General features: G+C 39.4%; 1 protein-coding gene across 1 annotated transcript; it reads right to left on the bottom strand.

Annotated features, from left to right (window-relative positions):
- Positions 1-21: 21 nt before the first annotated feature.
- Positions 22-18,003, bottom strand: dbh (dopamine beta-hydroxylase (dopamine beta-monooxygenase)). Its single transcript, XM_080875744.1, has 12 exons — positions 17,209-18,003; positions 14,093-14,239; positions 11,722-11,979; positions 11,170-11,346; positions 8,206-8,308; positions 7,225-7,391; positions 6,931-7,074; positions 4,890-4,928; positions 4,444-4,503; positions 4,094-4,221; positions 3,667-3,826; positions 22-1,308 (listed from the first exon to the last, which is right to left on the bottom strand). The coding sequence occupies exons 1-12, from the start codon at positions 17,575-17,577 to the stop codon at positions 1,216-1,218; spliced, it is 1,845 nt and encodes a 614-aa protein (XP_080731870.1). The 5' UTR covers positions 17,578-18,003; the 3' UTR covers positions 22-1,215.
- Positions 18,004-20,961: the final 2,958 nt, after the last annotated feature.

Below are 20,961 nucleotides of genomic sequence, written 5' to 3'. Positions count from 1 at the left end.
CATAAGACAATGTTTTGTTTACTCTAACTTACACGAATACACTTGGAGTCCAGCACACACACTGTGAACAGCTCAGAAAAAGGTGTCTAAATAATGGAAGGCATTTGTATGTGTGTTTCCTGCTTCTCCCGCCGATGTTTGTTGAAACCAGTTCAGCACGAAATGTTTACTAATGTGGAATGATTCATCGATTCTGCTCACAAGGCCATTAATCATTGCAATGGTTGTTCTCAGGAGCAGTCTAGGTTAATAACGAGATTTATGTGGGAAATTTGAAACATGCTGATAAAACACTGCAGCTCTTTTATCACATTGTAGGTAGAGTTTCTGTTTCTTTTGTTTGTTTTTTAGCTTCTTCCTGTAATATGATTAAACACTGAAAACCTCTCGATGGAAAACTGGCTTGTTGTTAAAATTTATCTTGTTATTGGATGTTTGGATGTACATTTGGACTGTGCGTTTATTATTAATGCTTAGAGAGGAAAAACTTGACCAGTTTAAAATGAATAAAAAATGAGAGGTGGAAAGATGTGGCGGCCAGTCAAATTATAAAGCAGATGTTAACCCTCATTCATTTCTTCTGTCCAAAGCGATTTGTGTATTAATAAATGTCTATTTAACATTCAACACTTTGTGACATTCATTATTCATCCATCCATTTACTTTAACTAAGGAAAGGATAAAAATGTGTTTATTTTTAATTATTTTTATTTAATTTCTTGCCTTTGAATAACACTCAAGTCACTTATTATGCTGTGTTTAGTACAGATTGTAATTATTTACCAAATGACATCATGTTTCCAGCCCAAATGTTTTGAGTTGGTCAACAGGATCACAGGGAACAAACATGCAGATATGTTATGTCTCTGCACAAACGTAACATGTCTGTTGATAACAGCTACAAAAAAAACTGCCAGCATTATTTTAATTTAGTTTGATACCTGCCATTCCCAATTTGTAGAGTTTTAAATGGTTTCAATGGGGGGAAAAAATGTGATTGTTACTAACAGAATTTATATGTACTAACGATAACACAGACTGCAGGAATTTATATAAGTATATAGTTACAGCAAGTAGATAACAAACACATAAAAACCAAGGCAAACTGAATAAAATTGTGGGAACTTGTTTGGGTTTCCACTCTTGAGGTCTCCCTTTTCCTCGGGCTGAAACATCCTGCGAACCCCCTGCTGCTCATATTGAAGGTGTAAGGCATCAGTTGGTGCGAAGCGTGCCTCGCTTACAGGTGTACTGAGGTTTTTCAAGGACGGAGGTCACCGCTGGTATGGGCTGTTTGTCCCAGTCACCCTGGAAACACACGTGATATGTTCTTAAAATCAAATGTATTATTTAGTTCTCGGTGCTTTAAAATAATAGCCAGACGGTTTAGACAGATTTTATTGAAGTATTAACATTGCCGCCACTGTCACACATTCCTCAAATTCACAAAATTATGAAACGCACATGAAGCTTTGGGACATAGCTTTAAGACTGAAAATGCTAAATACTGTTAAGCTAAACCAGGGGTAGGCAACTCCAGGCCTCGAGGGCCAGTGTCCTGGAGGTTTTAGATGTGTCCATGATCCATCACAGCTGATTTAAATGGAGAAATTACCTCTTCAACATGTCTTGCAGTTCTCTAGAGGCCTGGTAATGAACTAATCATTTGATTCAGGTGTGTTGACCCAGGGTGAGATCTAAAACCTGCAGGACGCCGGCCCTCGAGGCCTAGAGTTCTACACCTGTGATTTACAGGAAACACTGTGACTATGTACTACTACTTTTCAGAAAAAGAAGCTGGTGTGACTCTGATACATTTAAATACGTTCAGTGGCCTTTAACTACATCTTGCTATTATCGGGTCACAAGAGAAGGCCATGGTCAGCAGAAATACTCAGATAGGCTGTTGCATTTAAATGATGCCCAGTTGGTACAAAAGGGCCCAAAGTGTGCCAAGAAAACATCCCCTACACCATTAGACTACTACCAGCCTGAACCACTGATACAAGGCAGAATGGATCCATGTTTTCATGTTTGTATCAGCAGAAATTGAGACCTGTCAGGCCAAGCAACATGTTTCCAATCTTCTTTTGTCCACTTATGGTGAGCCTGAATGAACTGCAGCCTCAATTTTGTGCTTTACAGTAGCTCGCCTGTTTCAAGATTCAGTGTGCCGTGTGTTCAGAGATGCTCTTTTGCATGTCTTTTTTTGTAAGTGTTTAACAAGTGGTCATCTCAGCCATACAATTTTCTGTAAACCTTAGTGATGGTTGTGTTGGAAAATCCCAGTAGGTTGGCAGTTCCTGAAATACTCAGACCAGCAACAAGTATGCCAAGTTTAAAGAGTAATTTGTGTTCTGTATGCAATGCCTTGCACAGTGCTTAAAGCAGGTGCTGTTGAGCTTTGGTTTTTCTTTGTTGAGCTTCACATGTTTGATTCATGTTTTGTTAAAAACAAAACTTGGATATTTTGCATGAGCTCATCCCTAAATTGGCTCCACTGCTCATTATCTCTTGCAAAGTTTTCAAGTGCCAAACAACATCTGCTGTATGTACTCTGCCATACAGAGTGCTGGCAGCTCAAATACTAAAACCGTGAGCCTGACTATAAGTGCAATTGTTGAATTACTGGGTTAATTTCACTCATTACGGATTCCCCGAAAAAAAAAAAAAAAAAAAAAAAAAAAAAAATATATATATATATATATATATATATTTGCAGTTTTGGCACCATTACTGAAATATGCCAGATAAAAAGGTGTCAAACTAGTTAAAGAAGAGATGTACAGATATACCTTATTTCTAGAGAGACAGAATTGATAATACTTCCGTATTTTAAATCATAAGATTAGATAGAAAAATGCTGCTGGTGCCATTTTTCCAAAGTTGCTAACCACAGTATATTCGCTGACGGGGCTACTGACTACTGCTATGAGAATACACAATATAATTTGAGAACATCAGATGTAGAGCGTCTGTGTTATCGACACATTTTTTTCTGGATCACAGGCAAGTGACTTTCATTACTAGAGCACAAGCTTTTCATTTTGATGTAAAAGTTTTGCGGATGCTCCTGACAAAATGTGGGGATTTTTCAGGTAAAAAAAATCAATCAACAGCTTTGGCCTTAATGGATTAACTAAACAAATCCTCACAGCAGACAGATTTTCTGTACATTTAGCTGATTCAGAACTGTAGCTGTGTACCTTGTGGGTTTCTTTCATAAGCAGTCCTGATTTTAATCTGGATTTTTATGTGACGTATTTGGCCTGAATTTTAAATTGTGTGCTGTTTCCAAACCTAGATCACCTAAAATCCGTTTATCCTTTACTTGTCTTAGTCATGCTCTGTTCGTGTATCCACCGAAACGCTGCAGTATGGTATATGTAACTGCTTTTCACTAACTGCACAAGTTAAGTTAAACTTAAAGACTAAAGCAAAATTTCTGACAGAAAACCTTGATCGAGGCTTCTTCGCAGTTTGTAATTGATTTATTCTCTCTGATCCAAACAGCTTGTGTGCATCTGAGTTGATTTTACAAGTTAACAAGCTGTCTGTTCAGCTGCTCTGACTCACTGTCCCACTGATGTCTTCTTTTGAACTGGCCTAATTGGTGGCTTGGCAGTCTATTGTAGCGGGTGTATGTGTGTGTGACTGGGGACTTACAGGAAAAAGGCGTGCAGTCGACTGATTGCAGTGCATCGAGATGGGGGCTGTGTTATAAAGCGAGTCCAGCACTTCTCCGGTGAATTCATCCCACTCTAGTTGAGAAAACTGCTCCGTCACACTAACCTCACCACACACACACTGGTCATTTCCGTGGAACCTGCAGGGAAGGAGGGTAGGATGGAGAGGGGGAAGAGAGATTTGAAGGAAAGTCAATAAAAGAAGGAGGCAGAGTGAGATTGAGAAAGGATTAGGAATCTGAGTTATCAGGACACAGTTTTACTTTTGGACAATGTAATCACCACGCGTCCCCAGGAGGAGATGAGCTGAGAACAAAAATGGCTTAGTCACATGTGAGAGGAAGAGGGAAAGGAGAAAGAGTAGCTAATCGTTTTAGGGAGCGGGAAATGTTGTGTGCCTGCACTACCTGTTAATGAAGTTAAAATATTTCTGCAGGTATCCTTGGTCAACGTGGCTCTTGCAGAGCTCCAGCTGGGTACGGGGGTAGTAGTGAATGTAGTTGACACACATTTCCTCCATGATGCCAAAACCACCCTGAGGAGACAAAGATATTTCAGACAGTGAAAATATAGTACACAGAGCAGATACAGGGTTGCCAAGACAGCGAGAACAAAAGAAATATGTTGAGTTTTGAAGGAGAAAGATGGAAGGAGATTAAAGAAGCTGCTCGTGGTTATCCTTCTGTTATTCACAATGATCAGGGTGAAATCCAGCAACAAGAAAAGAGTTTTTATATATTCAGAGTGCGCTGCTCACCACTGTAGGCTTGCTCCTATCTTCTGTGTTATAAGTACACTTTGTTATAAGTACGTCACCCTGTGGGATTAAGCACAGATATGAAGACATTCCACCACATTTTATATTTAGCAAACAACACTGATGATACTTTAAGATTACTGCCAGAAAATCCATGCAGTGTCCAGTCAGAGGTCTGCTGCTGCTATTCCCAAGAGATGGGCCAAGCTGCCTCTTCCTGTTGGACTTCTGTTTAAACGCTTTCTACAGTAGTAAGCTACTCTAATTAAAAACTTCATAGGCGAAGGGGAAATCATATCTACAGGGCTCTAGCATTAAAAAAAACAATTTTGGAAGACAGTAATCGGAATCTGTTCGTAGAACAAGCACTGTCGTGAAGTAAACAAAAACATGTTATTGCCTTTTGTAATTTCTGTTGAAAATACAGCCATTTGTTGGATACTTACAGGCAAAATGTTCACCATTTTCCTAAGAACTCGGATTGTCTGTATGAAAACAAAGACAAAAAGAAAGACAAAGTTTTTCAAAATTAATAATAAGTCCTGCAAGAAGCTTCTGGGTTTAAGAAGCTTCTGGGCTGTAAGTGATGATGTGATGGTGAATGGGTGTTTGTCTCTATGTGTTAGCCCAACAATAGATTGGTGCTATAACCTAAAAAGCAGTCTGCTGTTCAACCTATGACAGGCGTAGGATAGTCCCCTGGATGGATGGATGCATGCATGGATGTATGTATTGATAAAAGAGTTCACATTTACCACTGCAAAATGCAATACTCTGCATAGCATCTTAATTTTAGATATAACTGGATACTCTGTGTACAGCACAAATGCAGTAAGAAAAACCAGTGGCTGCTTTCCTTGGAGGCACCTTTCACAGTTATTAGCTTTCTCTGTTAAAAGGTCTATTAGCTTGGCTGAGACTGGTTTGATGCGGTTCTTATTGCTCAATAAGGCTGCAGGTGAAACTTAATCGGACATCAGCAGCAGCTGGACGTTTTATTTGAGAGTCTGTGTCCAGCTGTGTGTGTGTATTTGCCTCAGGATAGTGTGCATAAATAAAACACAGCAGATGTCGACAACTGATTAGATGTTTAGTTGATAGGTCTTTGCATATAAGGCATTATATAAGGCATCCATCTATTACCTGAACTGCACCTTCACTCATTCATCAATGCTTTTCTCTAATATAAAGCCGGAAATGGAGACAAATTGTGTCTCTTTGCTGCTGCAAAGCTCCTGTAAAGGGAACTATTCAAAACCAGGATAAATAAAACACAGCAGATGTCGACAACTGATTAGATGTTTAGTTGATAGGTCTTTGCATATAAGGCATTATATAAGGCATCCATCTATTACCTGAACTGCACCTTCACTCATTCATCAATGCTTTTCTCTAATATAAAGCCGGAAATGGAGACAAATTGTGTCTCTTTGCTGCTGCAAAGCTCCTGTAAAGGGAACTATTCAAAACCAGGATGCTGCTGAAGCTGAAGACTACATCACTATCTAGTGACGTCAATACTGATGTCAGTGCTTATACAAGGTTGCTGATGGTCTTTAGATGTATAAAAATGTTAAGTGTTCTAAGTGTGAGCTTCTCTTTTGCTCCTGTTTTTTGGACAGAAGTGACTTCTGACCTTCATCACTAGATACGCTTTTTTGTTTTTTAAGAATAAGAATCTTTTTCAGTTACATATTGACTCTATTTTGAAATAGTTTTTCTAAAGCACATGTCAAAACTTGTTGAGCCTTTGCTCCCCAAAAATGAAAAGCTACCCGATGCCTACAGCCAATTTAGAATCGCCAGTTAACCCAACCTTCATATTTTGGACTGTGGGTGGAGCAGGCACAGGGATGATGTGCAGTACTTTCATACTGAAAGATTTCAGCTGATCAGTAAGTTGGAACTTGCTGAGAGACAGGAGTGCTAATTTGTACACCACTGTGCCATCCAATGTGTCCCAAGTGCTTTTTAATATTAAACCCAACATGTTATTAACCAGCCAGTGAAAATATACTGTAAAAGTATGTGATTTATTCCTATTTTAACAGAACATTATTAAATTACTCAGCATTAACCACAGGAAATTAGTAAGTAAATGATGAAGAAGTACTGTGATTGACTCACAAACACGTTGTGTACATCATTAACAACATGCATGATTGCATATTTATTTGCATTTTTAGCTGTTTTTTGCCTCTCTAGCTTGTCTGTGTATCTTATGGCCTGTGTATAGTGTACACGGGTCACTTTACCACAGTCCAATCAGACTTTACGGCAGTAAAACAGCTTCTTTTTTTTAAATGTTGGAGAAAGTAGTAAAAGGGTAGAAAAAGACTTAATTTACCAAATATTTGTTGTCAATAAGCTTTGAAACACACATCTCTTTGAGATCTAAAATAAAGGCCACCTTAACCCAGTCTAATTTTAGACACAGTGTGCAAAGGTGGAGTTCCTCTGCGTAAACAGAGCCCTGCTATCTCCCACCTGGTAGTGCGTACTGAAATGCTGGTCTTCCTGTACCACCTCCAGCTCTTTGCCTCCCCTCACCAAAATCGTCCTCACCCCACGCCCCGCCAAGTGGGTGTGCAGCTGGGAAGCAAATACATAGATTCCACCTGAAGGCAAAGCCTGGGTAGACAGAGAAAGAGTCAAGCTCCAAGTAAAACTTTTTTTTTACCATAGAGACAAAGAGAAAAAACTTGGGAAAAGAAAGACATGTCAGCCAAAATATCCCCCCCAGCATTTTAACTATAAATAATGAAGTAAATCTGTACATACTGTTTGGGTACACTTGGAGGTGCAGTATCCACTGAGGTAAAAGGTGTGTTGTTTAGGTGGGATAGCCATTACAGGAGTGTAAACGAGGCCCAGCTCCATGATCCCTGCATCGTAGCGCCTCAGGCTCGGGGTGTAATACAGTCGTATCCCTGATGAGTCACGCCGGCCTGCGTGAAGAATATTAAAATATTAGAACACATTTAGCATATCTTAAGTTAACTACTTACTTTTAGATCATTTTAAAACATTTGATAGCCAGAATAGTCTTGTATTATACCAGACTAAGAATACACATAAGGAATTTATTTCAGGTGCTGTTTGTGTGCTACAGCAACAGATCTTGGAAGGAGATTAACAGAAACATAAAAAGAGGATTATAAGGTAAGGTCTAGTTAATATGTAATTATATACTGTAATATGTAGTATGTATGTTTGGCCCAGGTAAATATGACTCCTCCTATTTTCTGTCAACTGTTTAGACAACACAGTATAACAACCTCTAAAACGCTTGCTATGTGCAATTTGTTAGCATAAGATATTAAAAGGTGATCTTGGTGATATTTCTGAAATTAATTTAATAATTCAAGAGGAACCCTCTTGGTCCAGGGGTCCAGCTGGGGACCTTTGTTGAATGTCATCCTCCACCCCTCGCTTCCTTGTTTCCTGTTATTGAAGACCTGTGGTTTCTAAATTATTTTAAATCGCAGAAATACTGTATTATAAGAGCCAGGGCTGAAAAAGTAAGAAATACTTGGAAGATATCTGTGTATTTCAAGGTTTGATTGGGATAAGGAAGACAAAGTGAGTCTGCACTGACAGAGTTCAAGACAACCCTGTGGATCTTGGAGAGAGATACTGCACAGAGAGTCCTGCTGCTGCTGCTGCTGCTGCTGCTGGTGTGTGTGTGTGTCAAAGAAAGTGAAAAACATTCTTAGAGGCATGCGCCTGAAGTTTGTATGTTCACATATATACTGTATGTACCGGATATAAGGAGAGGGTTGTGGTAATGGACCTCCAGACGGAGGAATCTTGAGGAACCTGGTCCACCCATAGCCAAGCCTGCATCAGGGGGATAGTAGAAAGCCTGCAAATACACATAAATGCACACAAATACACACATATGTATGATTAGTTTTTTTTTTTAAGATCATGTCACAGGTTTTTTTCACATATCATACAACACGGCAAAAACGTTTTCGGGTTTCCTTTAATAATTTTTTTATATGCTTGCAATATATTGTTCCATTTATCCATAAGCATCATTCTTCTGTTCTCTGAACATGTGATCGCTTCGTCAAAGCAAGCTCTCCTTGTCCTGTTCAATAGAATTCTTGCTGAAGCCCACAAAGAAACAGGGATACCTATGCACAACCAAGTACATAGTTTAAATCTGTAAATTAATTTACTTAGCACAGGTTATTACTGACAACTGAGAATTTTTTTTGTCATGTCATGTATAATTATGACTTAAATCATGTGTATCTATATTTTTCTTATAGGAAAAGAAATATTTTTTTACAAAAAAGAAAAAAAAATACTACAAACAAAAAAGGCTGTATTCTTCGGGATCATATCAGAGCCACTGCCTTCATCGATTACATAGAGAAATTCACGTTAAGCTTTAATCTTGCTCTCATGTCATAACATTAAATCCTCTGAAACATGTCCCTTGCACACAAACGCACCTTTTTCTTCGGTGCTATTCTCCCTTTTTGCATTCTGATAGCATCATTCATTATTGATTTTCTTCACTTCAGAACTTCCTTCACTCTATTTTTCTCTTTTTCTCTTGTTTTGCATGGCCACGTTTCCCTTCTGATGCGGTGCCGAGGAGAATGAAACAACACTATTAAGAGGTGATGAAAGAGGCCTGAATATTTCCCACCTAATCTTGTCTCCACAGCTCACAGCTCACAGAAGGCATCCTGCTTGTTTTTGTTTAGCTGGCAGATAATCCAATCGGAGAGGGGCCAGGCTGCCTGTGATACAGTGGGGAGTAGTGCAGACAAATATGTTGACAGCCTCACCATTCCTTGTCTGCTTTGCTTCTTGTGGCCAGCAGTAGGCTACCAAAGTATGGTAGATTAATAGCTGATAGATGACCGACTGACTATGTAGCTGACTACTTCATAACAAGCGTCACCTCCCCTGTTTATGAGAGGTCCTTTCAAAAATGTAAATCTCCCAAAGAAAACGACACAAATCGTGGAACCTGGTTAAAAATAAAACAAACTGGCGATATGATGATGTTTTATCACTGCTATGCAATCTTTTAGTGACTTTCAGAGGTAATAAGGACATGACTCCAAAACTCTGCAACCAGATGCCACAAAGAAAACTTCTAAATGTTATAATTATTATTAGATTTCACTACATAATAATTAAAGATGAATGAAAAGCTTAATGGCATTAAAGATGCTGATTTACGCTCATTTGTAACTCTGTATTTTTATACTTGGTGTTTGTGGGATTCATAGTTTAGTCCTTATTTATCATATACTGGACCTTACATCATCCCCTCTAGTTCGTCTGCTGTCTGAAACCAGACAGTTTAGCTCTCCTTGGGTTGGGGGCCCCATCTCTTAAAGTTCTCAGCCACCTTTGGTGGTGCCTCCCATTGATGTTCCTGTACACAATGCCAGCCACTTACTCGTGCCTCCGTGTAAGCATCTTACATCCTGCTACTATGTGGTGAATAGACTCTGGGACATCTATGCGCAGTGTGTGGCAGACTCCTGTCTCTATGGATGTGGTCCTTAGGGCCTGTTCTTGTGCTGGTATAATCAGAGCTCTGTAATGTCCTTTAGGCCGACATTTTGTAGCCACTAGCAGGATTTTTTTAATGTCAGTCACTTCAGTCAGTGGTACATCTTATGCAGGGACTTAGTCCTCCACTATAGTTCGTCTTCCTGTTCCTCATCACTGTGTGTCTTCAGCTGCCTACGGCACTTGGTGTACAGTGTGACCTTGGCAATGGGGGACAGCAGAGCTCTGAGCAGAACTCCTTTTTAACTTTGGTTTGTTCGCTACCAAACCTCAAACTTTTTAGGTGCTAAATGTTCCACACTGACTTCTTTGCTCTGAAAACAGCTGTCTTCTACAGCTGGCAATGAATTTGTTGAAGGTAAAAACTGTGGACAGGGAAGTGAAAGCAATGAGAAAAAAAAAAGGCAAGCAAGTTTTCGTAGAGGGGAGGCAAGCCTCAGAATAAGGTAGCAGTTTTGTGATTGAAAAGAAAAACAAATCACTAACAACAAGAATCTAAGTACTGTTTGGGTTGCATCTGTATTTTTCTGCTTCTTAAAAAGCCATCCCAACCCATGTTCTCTAGTAGCAAACACTTGGAGAATTCAGCCTCACAATGATAGGAAGAGCCAGCGTTAAAGGGTAGAAAAGTGGCACTGCTATAAACGGCTCGCTGCAGCAAGCCAAGTTATTCCTGTTTCAACTTTTCTGACACCTTCTCCTTACCTCCTCACTGCAGTTTTAATTTGTGTCTCCTATGACGATATTTGTGCTTCCATGTAAGCATGAATATTTCTGTGTGAGTGTGCATCCCACATGCAGACTGTCTCCAAGCTCTTAATAGATATGTGCTGCGTGTGGGCTCATCTATACAAGATTTTATGCTGGCAATTCTAGGCTTGGATATCACTTGCGTAGGAGTTTTTGTTTATCTCCTATTATTGGTACAAGCTTTGGACCAAAAACTTTCCCAACTCTGTGTTTCAATTAAGCACTTGCTATATGTATTGAAAAAAAAAAGTTTTTAAAAATAATGTTTATGTGGGTGTCAGTCTTTTTTAAATTATTTTCCCTTTGTGGCTTATCTGTTTTGCAAATTGAAGACATTTGGGTTAGGAATTTAAGCTTATTTGTATTTCATACTGAGGCAAGGTAATGTCATTCAGACAGGAGTAGGAAGGTCAGTATTTCCCATCATACCTCAGCCCCCATAGCCCATGCAGCTAGCACGTGTCGGCAAAAGTTGAGCTTTTTCGGCTTCATTTTGTCATCACAGGAGCCGCTGTACCCTGGAACTGCAGGGACATCCGGAGAACACTCAAACACTTCTATGTGATGCACGATGGCCTCGTTCCCTGGAGTTATCGCCGACTCGTACTGAAAGAAAAAAAGAAACCGTATATGTATTTTTATTGTTGCAAGACATGTCAATACTGCTGTGGCAGGAAGTCACAGGCTGAAATGTATCTGTTTTTTTCTGCTGTCATGTAACATTAAAGGCATTACGTTCCCATATGTGCCGAGGATTTCTTAGTAATCTATGTCACTAAAAATGCCTGTGAAAAGGGTTATTTTTTGTGTTGACACTTCTGCTTTGTGGCCATGCTGGGTATTTTGTTTGATCTAGCTTGTAGACATGGAGAATAACAGCTGCCTGTGCACAATCATCTGAAACACCCCCTCAGCTGTGTGTAAAAAGACTATTCGCTGAATATTTCTGTTTTTACAAGCTTTTTTTCCTTTCTTTTTTACCATAACAATGTGGTTCTTGGCCAAATTTTCCGGCAGGTTGTGGATGTAGCACCAGTAGGTGGTCTCTTGATTTGGTATGATGACATTTGGTGCCACTACATCTAACATTTGTACGTCTGGAGGCAGGGTAGGTGGCGGTGTGTCGGGACGCAACATCAGGACTCTCTGTACGCCGGTGCGGATCTCGGACAGGTTCAGCTTATCCAGTGAGGCAAGTGGTTTATCCAAGAAGCCGTAGATGATGTGCACAGTCCCCTCCTGACAAATTAGAGCAATCACAAAAGAAAGAGTGTTTAATGGCCACAATAGGAGAATATGAACCTCCATGATGTACATTTCTACTTAAGCGTCCCTTCATTTTTATTAGGCTTTAATGCCTTCTGAGGCAAGCACAGCAAACTTTTCATTATGTTGTCATAGTGATGAGCCTTGCTTTGGTGCATCTGACTTAAAAATCTAATGTGGTGCCATGGAAACTATAATCATTATAATGTTCAGAGTGTTTTATATTCACACCTTAAATTAATCAGGTTCACAGCAATGAAAATACTGCAAAAGTGCAGGCACGTGCAGACGCATGCACATAGGCCCTTTCTCATTAGCATGCACAGTGCAAAGACAATGTGTTACATTGATGCGCTAACTCAAATACTTTCTGTCTGACACTCATGATTTTTCCTCCTTCTTCATCACCTTCTTGTTGTTTTGGCTTGAGGCCAAAACCAGCAAGTAAAATCATGCTGTAGTTCAGTCAGACGTGATCTGTGTAGCACCTTGTCATACAGATTATTGCCATACAAAGTGATTTAGAGGTGAAAAATCAAAAAGACAGCAAAAAGATAAACACTACAGTACTGGGGTTACAGTAAATAATTTTTCAACTTAGTCATTAAAGGCAATTAAACAAACAAAAAGAAAATGTGTGCTCTCAGAATAAAACAACGCCCTTAATTTGAAGAATATTTAAAGCACTTCCTGGATTTCAATTTGTTGCATCTTCAAAAAATAAAAATACAATAACTGAGCCTTACACCGGAGTATCGTTGCACTGGTTTACTGAACCTTACTTTCAGGGCATGTACAGAACATGAGCATCCATTTTCTACTGCCTCCTACAGGACACACTCTTCTTCCACTTCCTTACACATTAATGTAACACAGAACTAATACTGCCTCTCCTGGCATTACCATTGTAACAACACATTCATTCTGTTTCTTTCAGAAGAATAACAGGAACTTAGGATGTAGGTATCTATGAATAATAACTATTATGTATACTCATATATTTATATAACCACTTATTTCTTGCGATACCACACAATTGTTTTTGTTTAGAGTGCTCCTTAGAAGGGACACATATAAATTAAAAAATATATAGAAGAGTTTAGAGGCGCTGTCTTTTAAACAATATTTAAAATGCATTTATTCTTACAGCGTAGCCGTCTTCAAGTAAGTTTCGACAGGGAGTTAAACAGATTTCATTGAATCAATTATTCTTTTCTGGCATTGTTCCACAGACAGGAATTTTCTCCTCCAATCCTCCAATGTGGTCAAGATAGTATCTAGCCATCACAGGAGGTAATTAGCATACCTCTAGCCTACATATGACAAACAAGGTTTTACAGTAAATAAAGTGATGAGCGGCAAATTAGCATCAGCATGCATCTTTGTCTGAATTTAAATGACACATTACACGTCTGCTGAATTGCCAACATCTCCTTTCAATGTGAAGAGGCGCCAGTCAAAAGAGACTAAACCAACGGGAAGGTTTTTAGATTTACAAATTACAGACTATTAAATATCCTGGCTTACATGAGGACTTCACTGCCTTTTTAAAACCTTGTTTGTCATTTAAAATGCTTTTATAGTATGTGCAATCAGTTTTGTGTTGCTTAAGAATTTGAGGGCTTGCTGAAAACCACTGGGAGGTTTTTTCAGTTTGAACAACACCCATAACTATGCGGTTCTTCAGTAATAGGTAACTTACCTGCTAATTTCCTAACTGAGTTTATCTGATGACTTCTGGCGTGCACTCTTTTTCCTCCGTTCACCTTTACTTGGGGGAGCAGTTCAGATTTAGCAGTTTGTAAGATAAATTGTTGCTTTGGGGAGTTTTATGCATTTATTTATTCACTGCATTCTAGTGGGATAGCCGTGACGATAGCCAGCCTCTCTTTCTGAAAACTGTAATTAACAGTGTGAGCAATATTTTAATAACCTTTGGTTTTAAAAAGGAAAGCAAAAGGAAAAAGAACTGCACCATCAAATTCATAAATAAACCACCTAAAGAAAGAGTCTCTTACTAGGTTTCTCCTGAGTACCAGAGCTTTAAAGAGCAGTGACATACACTAAGAATATAAACTCTTCACACCTCTATGACGTAGTCTCTGGGATCGCAGGTACTGAATGGTCTTTTGAAGAGCAGGTAATATCCTTCAGCTTTCTGTTTGGCTTCAATCAGGTCGTAGTCTTGTTGGCTGTCTAGTGATACATGACCCTTGCTGTCACTCCAAGCATCCTGCAGGAGAAGACAGAATAAGTCTGGTTAGGTTTTGAATAACACGCAACAAATAGCAAAGCAAAACATTTGAGAACACAGCGATAAGTTAGAGTCAACACTGAGCAACCTATTCTTAACTGAGGGTTAGTCTAGGTTACATTCTTTCAGGGAATTTCATTATTCTGCCATTAATGAACAAATTTCGGGAGAGTTACGAGTGTGTGCAAAGCATGTAGCTGCTTGTTTCTTAAGTGGTGAAAAAGTTTTGGAGTTGTTTGGCAAGTAATTATAATCCAGTTAGAGAAATCATTGAAAGTGTGCCAGTTTGTTTTTTAGAGCCATCCAAGCCTGGTGTACACGATATTCTATTTCTCTGCCAGGGGGCTTTGCAGCAGCTCAGCTCGCTCTATCCACTTCTGTTATGTTTCTCACATTCATACCTGGCCAGAATAGCACCTAAGATCTCTTTCTTTATTTCCGTCTCCCTCTCTGTCGCTCTTATATAACTGTTCTGCACACACTTCATAGACTTTAAAGCCAGCAATTCTGAAAACATACAGTATGTACAAATCAGGGGGAAAATGTTCACATTAAACAATATGTGCTATGTATGCATGTATGGAATTCACAAGCTGTGAGCTCTACAGATGGCTGAGACACAGAGTTATACAACTATTTTAAAAAGTGTTGAAGCCACAGTTTATGTGTTATCTAATCTTTTTATTTATTTGTTGTTGTTGTTGTTTTTAAAGGAATCTCCGCTGCGTGTGAATGAGTGGAGGAATCTTTTGTCCCTGCCCTCTGAAAAAGCACAGATCAGTGTATAAGTTATGATAGAGGTCTTTCAGTCCTGGGTCACACAATAAACATGTTGGTAAATGCAGTGGGTAAAATTAATGTTGATTGTGAGGGTTTTTTCCTAGTGTCATATAAAGAAATTAAGACTTGAGACTTTTGCTAGCTTTTTTTTAGCTGCTGAATGCTCCAGTGTGTGCACAAGGTAGGCAACACTTTCTAACATCCTCTTTTCCCCCTGAGCAGGTAGGTGGGATTTTAGAGCTTCCATCCAAGCGCAGGTGAGAATGATCCTACACAAGGAATGAGAGTAAACAAAAAAAAAGATAACATTTCAGAACAGACAACCAAAGAATGACAGGCTTGATACAGATGAAGAGCTATTGAGACTAAACTGATAATTCTCTGTAGTTTTATCATTTCCAAGGACTCTTTACACATCGTCATCTGGTACAGACCATTATCAAATTTTTTTTATTGTTTATATTTGCTTTAATACTCTTGAAAAAAATTCCAAACTACCGGTACTTGCATTTGTTTTATGTTATTTAATGTTACTATATCTAATATAGCAGCTGTAAATGGCTTTGCATTAACAACTGTTCATAACTGTCATACTGCTGGACCCACAAGTTTTGAGTTCTGTGGACTTTGAAATCTTATTTATTATGTTTTTTAGCTTTTTAAATGTCTTATTGTTTTCTTTCTTTTAGCTTTAAGTTCTATTGTGTGTTTATTTCATCTTCCATACACACTGCTGTGAAGATCATAGCAGAGATTTTTTTTTTTCATCAATCTATTGAAAGTCCGGAGTTTCTGAGTTCCTGATTGTACAGAAATGGTTCAAGCTTGAGTAGCCAGTCACTGAAAAGTGTGTGAATATATGTGCGTGTGTGTGTGTGTATGTGTGTGTGTGCGTGCGTGTACGCGTGTGTGTGTGAGTATGTGCCTGAGAGGGAGCAAGAAAGAGAGGGAGGGAGGGAGGGAGGGAGGGAGGGAGACAGTGGAACAGCAGTGACCTTTCTTCTGTGGGTAATTTTGGCCTCCTGAGGGAAGAACGATGGAACTGGAGAAGAAAGAAAGTCCGACAGGAGGCAATCGATTGAACAAGAAAAGACTTACAATGATGCGAGTGTTACATGTAGATTGTAGATGCTTTTAAAAGGTGGGAATGCTAGACACCGACATTTATGGAAATATTTCAGAATTAAATGAAGGCATATCTTTGAAATTAAGTATAAATTATACAAATTGTTTAAATTTTACACTACTCCTTATTAATTCATAAACATTCTTATTACATGTATCCCCATTTTAAACTGGACAATTCCATGTCAAGATCCAAAAGCATGCAGCTTGTTGATATATATGTAAAATAAATGTATTGTACTTAATTTTTTTCCCCATCTTATTGAAGGAAACAAGAAAATTGTCTGTAATAGATATGGATTATTGGAACGTATTAGCACCACATGTGTTGCCTGTAGCTGAAAAATAAGTGATATTCCATATTTTGATAACTACACCACTTAGACTCTGTTCTTATGTTACTATTATAAAATATTAAAGAAAAATATCTAAAGGAGAAGGAATGAGAATCTAAACACATTCTGGTGCTTTCGTTAATATTTCCACATAAACTCTTTAGGAATACTAAAAGAGGGGGGAAAGTGTAAATCCAAACATTTTTATAGCTATGTATATTATTTTTAAGGACAGCGTATTAGAGAAAAAGTTGGATTTTGTTTAAAGGCTCAAGTCTGGCAAAAAGAAAATGAGGTAATATACATACACATCTTAATCAGCACAGGATTCAACTTTGATATGCTAATATCTGCTAATAATTCCCAGATGAATTTTAGCTATTAGTGCTGTTTGAGTGATTTCCAATTAGTGCAGACCGCCTGCATCCTTTGTGACTATGTGATCATGAAGCACACCATCCGCCGGCTCCTTCTGGAAAAACACCAATCTCACACTCCAAGGACCACAGGCAGATGATTTCTGAGAAAGAGGAAAATCTCACCTCTTTAAGGACTTCTGTGTAATCCCTGAGCATTTATGAATATGGCAAGCTAACTTGCAATAAAAATTGGCAAAGGGGGCACGATAGACTCTTTTACCTACTAAAATTAAAGTCCTTTTTACAGAGTCTTATGAAGATAAAATACACACATCTAGGGTTTACTTACTCCAAAGTAGCTCTGGGTTCCAGAGTCCCACAGTACCAACAGGTCAGCATTGGTCAGCTCTCCCCGATCGGACATCCCCAGGACCACCCCGTGTCTGAGCTCTGCAACCCTCAGCTCCATATAAATCTCCTGGTTGGTGTAGCTGACGTTCCAAGCCAGCTGGAGCTCCCCACGTGGATCAAGGGGCACCCGGAAAGGCATGGGGAGAGGTGGGAGAGGGCGAGAGGGGTTCGGTTTAAGGCTGGACACTTCAACAGCATTGTTGGGCGCCTGGTAAGAAGCCACCAAGATGACCATTAGAGCAGCCAGGGCAGTAAAATACATGATGGTTATGTCCTGAAGGCGAAGGTTTTTGCTGAAGATCCGCATCCCCAACGACAGATCGTAATGAGCTTCAGTAAAACAGCGAACAGAGTCTCTCAGGTTTTCTTTCCACCTCTATTTATTTTCTTTCTCTTTAACCAAAGTTGAACTGGAGTTCAATCCAAAATGTTTTGTGGAAACTTTTTCTCCAGAGCTGTAAAATTCTCCAAACTCAAGCACTCACTGTGTTTCTCTTCTTTGCATTCTGGCCACGGCAGAATCCCTTTCAGTGGTCATTCGAGGATTGTTGTTTTTTCTTCACATATTTTCTATCCTCTCAGGCTCTCGTTTTCTGAAAAGTTTGACTTTCTTTTAAAAACCACCAGTTTCCCAGTGTTTAGGTTTCTCTGTCTCCAAACCTTTTTGGGTATTGTCTCTGAGCAACTGCCCGGTCTCTGTCTGTCTCATCCACCTCTCTGGTTTTTAAGAGACTCCTCCCTAGTGATTTGTCTGTTTTTATCCAGCCTAATGGTATTACATTTGTTGAGGAAAATTGGATTGTATTCTTTAGGCCCTGGGGTCAACCATGATTCTGCACATCTGCCAGACCCTAATTGATCCAAATTCAACCATGGACATTATCAGCGACAATCAGCTTCAGCTAACCAAACTTTATTGCTGACTCCATCTTTGTCGCTTTGTCTTTTTGCTCGGTAAACATGTATCATATTAAAATTTTGTTTTATACCTAGCTTTTTTGGGTATTTAAAAAAGCAGATTTAGGGGGCAGCAAACGGTTCGGGAGGAGTAAACAGTGCATTAACTTATTAGGCCCATTCCTTAAGCCACTGCCTGAGGCTGCAGAAGACCTAATCAAGCTGTCAATTATGGGGTTCAAAAGCAGAAAGGACATGGTTTTAAAGGTTAGAAAAGTCTCTGCGGAAACCTGTTTGTGTGTCGTGTATGTCTGTGTTTGCATGTGGCAAAATAGAGGACGAATTGGAAGAATGAAAGACTGCTATCACAGTATTTCTACCTTCTGCATATATTTGAGTATTTTTGCATCAGATAAGGAAATAATGGGTTGATATTTGAGAAGGATTGTCAGGCTAGCTGGAAGTTACTGCTGGCAAGATTTACAGGAAAATGCCGGGCACGTATTCCCCTTATATATGACCTTTTACATTTCAACGAGCCACTGGTGAGCTATACGGGTGTAATCCAGAACCCAGTGGCTGTACTTTCAGGTTTCGGGTACAGGTGCACCCTTCTGACTGTACACACCCCCAAAAAAAACAAAAAATATTAAAGTACTGACTTTTAGTCTGGTTTCCGGCTATTCGGATGGATGGGCATTTTACAGGAAATGCAATTTCTGTTCCACATTGGTTCAGCGCACGTCTATCTTTTCTATAGATGTAATTAAATCACTTTCCCTAAATATCAGGGGCTAGTTGTCTTCAATCAATATGCAGATTTTGTGTATTCAATATTGCACATGATGTCTGACTACGTTTTTTTTCCCAGAAGACACTCATTATGAGAAAGGTTTAGATCAGAGCAGACAACGGACAGCAGATGAGAAAGGCTGGTTAATGTAATAAACTCTGTTACTCCCTGAGGCAAAAAAGATCTGTGTGTCCTTTTAGTGTCTCTGGCCTTCATTTGAGGCTCAGCAATCCTCTCTCTCTTTCTCTTTACATCTCTCTCTTTCTGTAAAATAATTGTCTCTTTTTTATCTTTCACACCACCACTTTTCAGCCTCCTGTTTCTGCTCCATTACACTGCTCTGTATTCACTACTGATCACTCTGTTCCCATCACTTCTTGGCTTCTCATATCTCATACATGCGCACTTATCTTTCTGCTGCCACTACTGATGTGTCAGGAAACAAAAACAAGATGAGACGCCGTAAAGTCAGCTGGGATCTGGAAGGAAAGGGCGAGGGGAGTGGGGAACAGATTTAGAATAAATTAGGCTTCTTTGTCTGATTATGTTTGCTTTGAAAAAAAAATGAGGTTTTTAGTCTATGTCATGTCTAGATCAATGCGCATATTGCCTCCAACACCTCTGCACCATGCAATGATTTTCTAAAAACTAAATGATGAAGACATTTTGGCTCTGGATTTATCTTTTTCAGAAGCCCTGCAGCATCTCCCAAACAATAAAGCTCCAACTTTGCTGCTGGTTCAGGGCACATCTGCTTGCTGACACCTTGAAAGTAGAGGGTGAGTGTGTGTGCATGTGTTTTTATGTCTCTCTGTGTGTCATTAGTGGGTGGATGAGAGTGGGTGAATGAGCAAAGGGTCTGTATGAGTGTATGTGTGCATGGCTGGGTCTGGGGCTTGCTGAGCCTTCATCCCTGGGACATGGTCACCACTCCCTGCTGGATGCTTCTGCCCCTCCCTGAGATGCAGGTCCTTTTTGGTTCTCAACTCGTACCAGGGTGGCTGGCCTCTAGTAAGGTTGACTGCCCATTTGCTATTGTTCTCTGGGACTCTCACCCTTTGGCCGTGGACACCCCATCTGGGGCCTCCCTCTTTCTCCTGCTTGGATGGATGTTGCAGGTGTTGCCAAGATGTGTCGCCTTGGGTCTTTGGTACTCTTGGGGGCTGTGGATGGTGTGGTTGTCCTGGTTCCATATGCCTCTGGTTTGGTCTAGCCATTTTAGCTCGCCGCTCTTTAAGGACATCGTCACTTTAAGCCAACTCTCCCCTCATTGACTGCCCTTTGTCGATAAAAGGTTTGATCAGCATTGAGAGCATACTGAAGCCTTTTGGCCTCGCAGGGACTAATTATACAGAAGATGACTTTATTATACAAAACTTTGTCCATTACTAACATGGGCATTTACCAATGTAAGACTATATAATAAAAAATCACAAAAGGCTTTAAATGTGTTTCCCTCCACCAGCTTTTCTCATGGGTTAAGCACACAAAAGCCTGTGTGGAAGCACAATGAATGAAAGATTATAGAAAAATGAGTTTTGTACTTCACTACAGTGGAAAAGTTAATTAAAGCAGAAATGCAATGGAAAACAGCCCTGCATCTCACAATAGACTTTTTCTTTTGAGTGACATCTGTTTGTACTGCATTCACTACATTCACTTTGCTACCTGTCCTTTTAATGTCTGCCTTTCTGTTGTATTACATCTATTTTTCTAGTTTGTTATGTATTCCTGTTGTCTTATTATTTATGTTTCCTGCACAGTTGGTGTGGAGCACCCACAATTTCACTGTACATGTACAGTGACAATCAAGGACTATTCTATTCTATTCTATTCTATTCTACTCTACTCTACTCTATTCTACTCTAGTCTTTATGAATATATGAGAATATTTTCAGTTTTCTACATCAGTGCAACTTTTAAGATTTGACATGTAGTCTTTTAATCATGTCATTGTCTTGCATCATCATCTTCTGTTGCTGTGATTTAATGAGCTGTGAC

This window comes from Rhamphochromis sp. 'chilingali', assembly GCF_963969265.1.
Source record: "Rhamphochromis sp. 'chilingali' genome assembly, chromosome: 2".
Classification (NCBI taxonomy): Eukaryota; Metazoa; Chordata; class Actinopteri; order Cichliformes; family Cichlidae; genus Rhamphochromis; species Rhamphochromis sp. 'chilingali'.
The sequence above is the reverse complement of the archived record's forward strand: the minus strand, read 5'-3'. Positions and strand labels throughout refer to the sequence as shown.

What these genes read in the sequence shown, in the direction of transcription:
- dbh (XM_080875744.1), bottom strand. Translation starts at nt 17,577, where the DNA reads ATGCGGATCTTCAGCAAAAACCTTCGCCTTCAGGACATAACCATCATG. An exon ending in CCTCCAAGTGTACCCAAACA is followed by an intron (nt 7,075 to 7,224) that starts GTATGTACAGAT and finishes CTGTCTACCCAG; the next exon opens with GCTTTGCCTTCAGGTGGAAT. An exon ending in ATAGGAGCAAGCCTACAGTG is followed by an intron (nt 4,222 to 4,443) that starts GTGAGCAGCGCA and finishes TTGTCTCCTCAG; the next exon opens with GGTGGTTTTGGCATCATGGA.